The following is a 10,481-nucleotide window of genomic DNA, read 5'->3' on the forward strand; positions in this document are numbered from 1 at the left end:
GTGTGTGTGTGTGTATGGGGGCGGTGGCACTGCAGGGGTTGAGGGTCAACTGAGGTCTCCAGATGGTCTCAGCTCTGACCTCTCTCCCTCGCAGCACCCCGCTCTCTGTCCACTCCAGCAGCTGCCAGGGCAGCGGCTCCATAGTGCACTTTGATATTTATAACTGATCAAAACAAATAAAAGAATGCTAAGAATACAACAAGCAGCATGCAGCAATGACGGGGGCCAAGCGCCAGGGACAGGCCACAGAGACCTGAGGGAATATGTGTTTCTATCTGAAGGGTGCTATTACAGTTTTTTGATGGGGAACAAACATCTTGACTTCCATTACGATCAAAGAAAGCAGAGTATGGACCTTAGTTCCTACCTCCAACATGGTGCACTATAGTGCAGTGATTAAAGGGTCTGAAAAAAATGGACTAACATCCTTTTTTTTCCTGTGCCAGTGACAATACATTGTTATAAACTGTATTTTAAGCTTTGTTCCTGTACAGTTCCTGAGTGTTGGATTGACTATCTTGGTACTATTTACTGTATTTGCTAGCACTGGAGTCAAACACATCAGACATATTCACTTCTGTAGTCTAGCAGCCTCTTGGCAAATGTTAGGTTCCACTGCACACTATGAGGTATCTTTGACTGCTACCACAATAAACTATGGCAAATTGAATTCACACTCACATGCATTCAGTTACACATGCAGAACAAGAAGCACATTCAACTCTCGCTGCAAAAACCCCTCTGAGAAGGCAACGAGTGAGGGTTTGAGTCATAGATTGAAAGAGGAAGAGAAAGAGAGAGAGATGTAAAGAGTGCAGACAGCGGGGTAGGTGCAGAAAGGAATAGGCTGACAAACAGGGATATACACAAAGACTGAAAGATAAGGTGGAACAGTATAGAGACTGTGCAAGAGGAACGGAGGAAGGGAAAAAAGAGGGACAGAGGGAGGCAGAGAAAGAAGTAGGAGAGAGGGAGAGAGAAAGAGAGAGGGAGATAGAGCGATAGAGAGAGAGAGAAAGAGAGAGGGAGAGGGAGAGAGAGAGAGAGAGAGAGAAAGAGAGAGGGAGATAGAGAGGGCGTTCATCACTGGGAGAGCTTGCTGCGCTGCCATTAGACCTCCTGCCAGAGATCCAGTCAGTGCAATTAGCCTTCCCCTCCTCACTTCATCATCCATCACTCCTTCTCTCTCTCTCTCTCTCTTTCCTCCCCTCTCCCTCTCTCCTTCCTCCCCTCTCCCTCTCTCCTTCCCTCTAGACCTACCCTCCACCACCACCCTACCCAACATGGCATGAAGTCACCTGTTGGAACAATTCTCCATCGGTTTTGAGGTAAATGCAAAGCTACACCCACACCAATGTTTAACCTCAATCTGCAACTCTGTCCCCACCCACTGACCAAATCACCATGGCAACTCGCCTAAAGCAATCATCATCTGATATTGGTGAAGGAGAGGAGTGAAAATGAAAAAAAAAGAAAGAAAAACACAGAATTGAATGTGTCTCTCTCTCTGAGTGTGTGTGTGTGTGTGTGTGTGTGTGTGTGTGTGTGTGTGTGTGGGTGCACGTGTCTGGATGTGTATGTGGGGGGGTAGGGGGCTTGTGGCTGTTAATCCACACGCCTTGACTACACTTGAGATAAAAATGGCTTGTGCAAGTGAAGAGAAACCCCTTTCTTCGTCTGCACTGTGTGTATGTGTGTATGTGTGTATGTGTGTTTGTGTGTTTGTGTGATACTGTAGTGATAGCGTGGTGCTTGCGGCAGGAACAAGGAAATACTGTGTGTGTCTGATAGATCATTTACATCTGGACCTCCATTCAATCTCTAAATGTGACCCAAAGTGAATTTCACAATCTTCTCTACGCCAAATGGTCGACACTCCACAACCTGCATCCGTTTAGAGTATGCGGTTCCAAAGATACCTGCTTCAGTTTAGAGTATGCTGTTCCAAAGATACCTGCTTCAGTTTAGAGTATGCTGTTCCAAAGATGCCATTCAGTTTAGAGTATGCTGTTCCAAAGATGCCGTTCAGTCAAGATGGGCCTCAGACTAGGAGCTGTCATAAGAGCGATAGTGGAAATGGAACACTCCTCTCTAGACCCAACACCTATGCAGAAAACACTCCTCTAGACCTCTAACCCTCATGCAGAAAACACTCCTCTAGACCTAACCCTCATGCAGAAAACACTCCTCTAGACCTAACCCTTATGCAGAAAACACTCCTCTCTCTCTAGACCTAACCCTCATGCAGAAAACACTCCTCTAGACCTAACCCTCATGCAGAAAACACTCCTCTAGACCTAACCCTCATGCAGAAAACACTCTTCTAGACCTCTAACCCTTATGCAGAAAACACTCTTCTCTAGACCTAACCCTTATGCAGAAAACGCAATCCCACACACTAGAAGTAGAGTCTACTGAAGAGGTCGGCTATGGCTCTACCTGTAAAAGAGTTCCAGAGTTGGCTCAGGGCAGGGCAAACAGCTACAGTAAAAGAGCATGTGGTCTGACTAATGTTTAGCTAACACTAAAGCTTGTCTGATAAACTGCCTTCACACCCATATCAGGTGTGATTCTATCATGGAGTGAGAGAGAATAAACACGCCCTATCATAGCGCTGAACAAGAGAACAATATGGGCGATTTTATTCCCATTAATTTCCTGGGCACTTATCGTACTATCGTACTTACTCAGATCACACTTGACCTGATTAATATGGTAAAGCAGGGAGTGTATTAACGAACGCAGGTCTCTCCTTGTGTGCCGTTTCGCCTGGAAATAGGCCCACGTCTTGGCCTGCTAGTCTGTTTAGATTAGGTTTCACTATTGACAAGTGGGGCTTTCAAAATAGCTGGATAGCAAGTCAAATTCATCACATGGTAAAGAAATAGGCAGGATTTGATGAATAAGATGAATCAGGTACAGCAATGAGGCCTCCAACTTAACTTTTCCTACTAGTGGATACTAGTTGGGATCCGCAGTAGGTTTCTAACCAACCCAGAAAAAAAAAAACACGTTTAATTGCACATAGCCCATGAGTTTGATTTGCGCCGCTGTCCACTTACAACAGGTTATCGATTAGACAGAATCAATACAACGACCAAGAAATCTCAGTGCGCCAAAAATGCAGCCACTGCCCGCACATTTGAGAGAGGACGCGAAGGGACACAAATGTCTGCTGACAGAGTAGTTCATGAAATATTCAAATGTGAGAGAGGGTAGGCTTTGAGAAGTCAATACTCACTGCACAAAGTGGGCTAGCATACCCAAGTCACCATTCCTACAATAACAAGTAACTAAATATTACAGGGGTGTGTATAGAGGTCACTAGTGCAGGTGGTACTTACTTAACAAATTAGAACAGCTCTGTTACACTCTAGCAGAATTTGAGCTGCAAGAATTGTCCAGAAGTGCGTGTGGAGGAGTCACATTATTGTGAGAGAATATCGCCATGACTGTTCAGGAGCAGTGCAATATGACAGCAGCAATCGTTGGGGAATATATATCGAAGGCAACCACAAATATGGTTTGGTTTCACCTCACGGCAGCCCATCACAGAATATTTCCCAGAGCCTGACCAGAGATGAAATCTAATGGCAGTGTGGAACCGTTAATCATACAGGATTCGCGTCTTTGCAAGTGGGTAGCAACGATTAGAGCTAAACTGTGATTGTTTCTTGTTATCAGTATAGCACATTCGTCACCATGTTTCGAGAATCAATTCACTGACATCTAATGTGGTTTCATAGGCCTGAAATGGACTTTGGAGAACCCCCCCCCCCCCCCCCCCCCCCCCAGTGTGCACAACTCCTTGTCACTATATACAGTAACCTACTTTTATCCGATCACTGGTAGATAGTGGTATTTGGTAATTCACAGATAATGTCTCCTATATGCGGGTTCGACTGTTGTTTTCAATCCAGAGAAAGGGAAACGCATAAAACCCCGAACACATCGTATTTGTTGGTTACCTCCTAACACTTGACTCGTGACCTCAAGTGGCAGTAAGCTAAACCAACAGCAGCACTGCCTGCTGTAAAGCCTGCACAAGGCAATACAGAATGAAACTAGCTTACTCCTCCGGCAAGTCACATTCAAAACATAAGCCTCAAGCTCCGACTAGAAACGACGGCACCGATCAATGCAATAGTGTTGGGAGAGCCCAATTCGACCTACTTCAGACTCCTCCAATGTAGTGTTTTGGTAGTGAGCCCTGATTTGGGATGTAGACCAGTCTCATATCTAGGCTACAGCGGTCTACGATTTGCATGCTGCTCATTGTATCGCTATAAAATATGTTATGATGCCCTGACAGCATTTGTATCCACGTAAGTCACGTCATCAGAATGATATTTCTCGTTATTGTTCACCAAGGATCATTCAGAGAGGGAAAGTACCATCAGATTGAGAAGTATAGTAGCCAAGACCCTGCATGCTCTCTCTATAGCCTACATTCTTTCGCGTCTGCTTAAACAATTGACATTCACAACGATGACTCTCAGTTATGCATGCATGCAATCTCAGCTCTTTCTTAAAGCCCCTGTCTGACCGGCGATACGACATAATTTCTAACGGCACTGCCGCTAGATCGTTGAGCCCTGTCCGCTATTCAGTCATGTCTCAGTAGCAGTCCAGATAGCTAGCAACAGGCCAGGATGGAGAGGGCTTGCAAACGGAACAAACATCGTCCTCGACATTGTCTCGGACAACCTAGGAAGAAAATACTCTTACCTCTTTTTGGCACAAAAAAATCCGGGGATCCAGAGGGGATGTCTTCAGGACGACAGAGATGCTTAAGGGGTTGAGATCTGTCGAAGCGCAAGGCGGAAACAGGAACTGAGGAGACCGCTGTCTGAATACTCTTTGGTGCCTGGCTTCAGAGTAGGCTCGGGGCTGACACGGGGGCTGCATTGCGCATGCTTGTGTCAGATCGCGGTGATACAAACGTTTCGCTACAACAGTAAAAGGCAGTGGCAAGCAGATCTCACGACATCATTGAACAAGTGATTGAACAGGGAATCACTTATCAGAGTTACAGACAACAACGATAGGCCTATGTAGTCTCTATGTCTGATATCACATTATGGACCTGGTTGATGAGTCATATTTTCATTTTCAGTACCAGGGTCAGGAGATCCTTTATCCTTGATCTTTGTTCTTTGTCCCCATTTCTCTATTTCTAAATCCCTTTCTTACTATTTACTCCGACCTTGCCTGATAACTTATAACTTTGAATAACAGGGAACCCCATCGCACTCTCTCTTTCTCTCTCTGACATAGAAATACTTATTTTTATGAATTTGTCTAAATTGCTACAAGATATGCTACCATTTTGAATGTGTAACACCCATTCCCTTAAATTAAACGAATTATCTAAACACACGTTTGCATTTTCCCAATTAATTTATTTAGAAAGACATTTAAAATTGCCAGCTTCACAGGACACTGACAATTGTCGCTCTTTTGCTTCCACCCAGTGGCGTGCCAGTGGTTGCGCAACAGTGAATGTCAACACGCAAGTTGTCTGGATAGACGCTCATGAGCAGGAAAATGCAAAGAGAATGAAATAAGGTTTATACTTTAAACTTTATTTTATTTCAAAATGAAGACACAAGATAGAGATTACATCATCTAAGTCTTATGTCTTCATATTGGCGTCGAAATAAATGATTTGCAGTGTCCATTCATTTTCTTTAAAGGCCCTGGTTATATTGGGGGAATAGTTATTCTAATAGGCGGCGGAGCCAGGCTTTAATAATAATTACCCTGTGGTGACTTAACTTAAGTCAATGCATCATTTAATAGTAGCCTACAATCATACTTGAAATCCCTTATCTTACATAGGACAATCCCGAATTCTAGCAGGTTTTCAATATTGGGCCCAGGAACAGCCTTAAGCTAATATGTTTCAACTCTGGCTGTCGAAAGATAGGCTACTTTGTTGCAACCACAGACCGTTAAATGTAGCAAGCAAGCCGTTTGTCTATGCACGCAACTGCAACTGATACTACAGTTACACAAGTTCTGTGCGAGATTGCCATTCAGCGCAGGCGCGAGGTATCCATAGTTCCATAGCAACCACTGAGGAAAACATGGTGAGTAGCAAACGTTAATACAACAAAAATGTTTTGGACCTTTATGACAATACTATTGCAATTACAGTTACTACAGATATGTAGTTAATACATACATCTTCATCTACATCCTTACTTAAAATTCTGACCTTATTGAATGCCGCAAACATAGTAGTTGTCATTTATTCATATGTTAGCTTATGCAACGCTAGCTGTGTACTACTAGCTACATCTACTAATACTAACGTTAGTAGGGATAATTATATAGTTGAAATTGGAAGGGGGTATTTGACAAGCTTGTAAGTTCTACTGTAACAAGTATTTCCCCCCAATGAATTACACAAATAATGTCAAATCCATATTACAAGAAAAACGACATAGGTGGTCAAACTACGTCTTGACATATCTTTGACTAGGCGTGCTATCTAGCTAGCTGGCTATGCTAGCTAAGTTAGCCAAGCAGACAGTTATCTCATAAGATAAGTTAGGTCCTTGTAGGGTATCTAGTTAACGTACCAGTAAAAGTTAACTGCAATCACATGCGCATATGAATTGGCAATTGATGCACCAGCACCTATGTCAGTGGGTCGTTTCTGAGATAGAGCTATCAGCTTGGTAGCTGGTGGCAAATCGCAAACGTATAGGTATAGGCTTAATCCAAACAAGCCAGTTAAGGTTAATTAAATGCCGTTGCTAAAGAAAACATACAAAGTGCGTCCTCTATGAATAAACGAGAACCGCCAAATTCGTTGACAAGTTAGTTAGATAATTACACAGTAATAGACTGCGCGGTATAATATTAGCACATTGATTGAACTATCTAATATTTAGTGTTGGGATGTGTGAGAGTTTCACAATAAGCATATTCCGGTTTGTGTAAACCATTGCATTAAATCAACTGTCTGATATCGTTGTAATGTCATTTATAATTTTCGAGACCCCCCAGACCTTGGTTTACTGAGTTTTCCATTTTCTCTAGATAAAAGCAACAACGATAAAAGAGGCATTAGCAAAATGGGTAAGTTGGTCTAATAGTGTACTATATCAGTGTGTTGAGTGTCATCATGTCAAAACTAAGCAGTAATTGGTTTACTTACTTACTTACTTTTTACAGTTAGTCTAATTAATTGCTAGTCATTCGTCTACCTTTGACAGCGTAGTTTCTGCCCTTAGTATCTTTCCTTTGAGAGTGTGTTTCTAAAATCTCCTTCCTGCTTAATTGAGGGTACTGTTAGTTTTTGTCTTACTACTTAATCCTATTTGCAAACAAAAATATGTCTTCAATGTATTTGTCCTTGTCAGGAAGAGAAATCGGGAGAGAAAGTCGGGGAGGCCAAAGCGGTCAAGCTGTATGGACAGATCCCACCCATTGAAAAGATGGATGCCTCCCTCTCCTCCCTCGTTATCTGCGAGTAAGTCCAAATGGCCCGTACAACGTATAATTACATTATAATACTGTAACACTCTCCAAACATCCTAAATTGTTGTTTTTGTGGTTGTACTAGGAGGTTATCATTGTCCACAAACTGCATTGAAAAAATCGCCAATCTGAATGGCCTCAGTGAGTATATACTTCATGTTTATAGTGTTATCTGTAAAATCTAATAGGTTTTTTTTCTGTAGAAACCCAACACATGCACTGTTGTCAGATTAAATTGCTAATTAAATTTGTCTTTTTCTCCAGAAAACCTTAAAATATTATCCTTGGGACGGAACAATATTAAGAATTTGAACGGATTGGTAAGTGACCTTTAGCCGTCACCATGTTTGCGTCAAGGCAGCATCTCTGTTTTTGAATCTCACTCAATTGTATTGCACCTGCAACAGGAAGCTGTGGGAGACACACTCGAGGAGCTCTGGATATCCTACAACCTCATAGAGAAGCTGAAGGGAATCCATGTGATGAAAAAGCTGAAAGTCTTGTACATGTCCAACAATCTAGTGAAAGAGTGGGGTGAGCATTGGCCATTTTATTCTGTCCGATACTTTAAACTGTTGAATAACAATAAATGGCAAGCATATGCAATTTTGTTATGCGTTAAAACAGTTTAAATGAAAATTGCATATGCTTGCCATTTATTGTTATTCAACAGTTGCTTGCCAATAATTGTTATTCAACAGTTTAACTGTTATTAATGTTGAATAACAATTAATGGCAAGCATATGCAATTTGTTATGTGTTTGTGTGAGTTAAAGTCAGATATTGTAATTGATAGAATCATGAAGTGATCATTTGAAATGAACATGAAAGTACTCTGCTTTAGCCTTTGCTAAACCGCATGACCACACTTGGTTTGGTATTTATTTGCCTTCTAGTCCTGGTTTCAGTGTGTTGTGTGCCTGGTGTTAATCTGTAGCTAAACGTGAGCTGTGAAATGTCACAGGAGAGTTCGTCAAACTGGCAGACCTTCCAGAGCTGTGGACCTGGTGTTTGTGGGGAATCCCCTGGAGGAGAAGCACTCGGTGGAGGGGAACTGGATGGACGAGGCCACCAAGAGGCTTCCCAAGCTCAAGAAGCTGGACGGTAAGGACTCAGCTCTGAGTTGGATGTGTAGCTTCTGTGAACATGAAAGTCTTGCCATGTTTGCTGTTATAAAATGAGTATTGAACTCAGAGCTACAGGAGATACAGACACGTATTTAATAACTCACATATGCTTATCTCAGTGTCAAAGACACAAGCGTCAATATAGCAAACAGCTGTGCTCCTGAACATATTTGAGATATGAATTGGAATTAATGTGTGTTTGGTGTCCGTTTCAATGAAATTCGTTTTTGGTGCTTGAACAATTTGAATGAATGAAGTGGTGTGAGAGACTGGGAGAAAAGGATAATGAGAGGGGGAAAAAGAAAAGAGTAAGAGAGGTGATATTTTTGGTGTCTTTTCCTCTACAGGGAATCCAGTAATCAAGCAGGTGGATGACGATGAAGAGGGCTAATGCAGTTCCTCAGATTTTTCAGTTCCTGTTTACATTACTTGTTTATTTAAATGGGTCCAGCACCAGCACATTTTTGATTAAAACATGCAATACTGACAATACAATCATTTTTATACCGTGGATGTTAGTTACTTGAAGTGCATAGGCATTATTCTATGTTATGTCCGGACTCATTGTCCTTTTTAATACTGTCTTAAAAATGTCACTGTATTTGTACGGTACTTCCTTGGACAACCTGGTACCCTTTTTAATCGGCAACAGAAAACAGAACCATTCCAGAACAGAACCATTCCCATGTTTTAGTACACGTGATGAAGTGAGATTCTGGGATTTAAAAAAATAGGGGGTGCACTAGCTGTCGGTGTCGAGTTTGTAGAATGCATGACAATTACCAGGAGAGGCAAGTGCTCTGTCACCCTTTGGTCCTGTCAGAGCAGCCGATCCAAATGCTAAGCCCATCCATTCCAGGCTGCAGCAGCTCATTATTTACACTGTGACACAATGGTGCCTCAGGCTTACGCACCATTTGTAGAAACATGAGCTATGTAAGCACATACCCAGGGTGAGAAATGTTCTCACAGATGCACATAAACGGCATTACAGAATTTGTTACTCCCCCCCCGTGATACTGGTATAGACAATGGCACATACTGACTGTTGGACGGGGAATGCTGAGAGGCATGACTGCAAAGGGCAACATGTATGCTTACGAATACTAATTGTTGGTCTGCATGTGTGCACTACAATGATTCGATTAATATCGTAGTTACAGCACAAAACGTATGATTACACGTTCTGAAGTACTTTTTCCTAGCATGATTAGGAACTGCAGCACACTAAAGGGAAATTAAAATACATTAAGTTTTTGTGTATTTTGTATGTTGAAATACATGAATGTTTTGTAAGATTTTTTTTTTTTTACTTCTGTTTTAAATTATTAGGCATGTTTATATAAATTAATATACTGAGATGTTTTATAATACTACTGAAATTATAACTTTGTGTTCACTTCATTAAAGAACACTGAAATTGTATTTTGTTATGGAATACTTTTTCATTACACACACTTTTAAACCTTAGGTTCTTGGCTCTTGTTCTCTCTTTCACGGTGACTTGGTACAACATCCTTTCTGGATTTTGCAGAAATGTATGTCTTTAGGTACAGTTTTAGACAAGGAGATAAACTATTAACTCGTCCGGTACCTGACAGTGAATCACTTTTTATTTCTTACTAGAAAACTGGTATATTAATGCTATGGTAATGCCCGTACACACACCTTCATTGACATTAACAGCTAAACTGGTGTAATCAATTACATAACAAAAATAATTACACAATCTCACATCATCCATGTCATGTCAGGAAAGCCAATACCACAGACTCACAAACAGTTTTTACCCCAAGGCTGTAAGGTTTCTGAATCAGCAACACTGAACAGTCGCCATCACACTCATACAAATACACTTGCTAC

The 10,481-nt window shown here is 41.6% G+C and overlaps 2 protein-coding genes across 2 annotated transcripts in view; one reads left to right on the forward strand and one right to left on the reverse strand.

Moving 5' to 3' along the window:
- The window catches only part of fut8a (fucosyltransferase 8a (alpha (1,6) fucosyltransferase)), an 85,823-nt gene extending 80,916 nt beyond the window's left edge, over positions 1–4,907 (reverse strand). Inside the window, exon 1 of the mRNA XM_031580077.2 lies at positions 4,729–4,907. The gene's annotated coding sequence lies outside the window, so the exon portion shown is untranslated. The remainder of the gene's footprint in view (positions 1–4,728) is intronic.
- A 1,122-nt stretch (positions 4,908–6,029) lies between these two features.
- Positions 6,030–10,041, forward strand: dnal1 (dynein, axonemal, light chain 1). The gene is given in 9 exon segments (XM_012821483.3): positions 6,030–6,092; positions 7,051–7,089; positions 7,374–7,483; positions 7,577–7,632; positions 7,756–7,811; positions 7,899–8,025; positions 8,456–8,488; positions 8,491–8,595; positions 8,966–10,041. Coding segments are annotated over 9 exon segments (573 nt in total). The 5' UTR covers positions 6,030–6,089; the 3' UTR covers positions 9,010–10,041.
- The last annotated feature ends 440 nt before the right edge of the window (positions 10,042–10,481 follow it).

The sequence above is a fragment of the Clupea harengus genome, chromosome 14 (genome assembly GCF_900700415.2).
Source record: "Clupea harengus chromosome 14, Ch_v2.0.2, whole genome shotgun sequence".
In the NCBI taxonomy this organism is placed as follows: Eukaryota; Metazoa; Chordata; class Actinopteri; order Clupeiformes; family Clupeidae; genus Clupea; species Clupea harengus.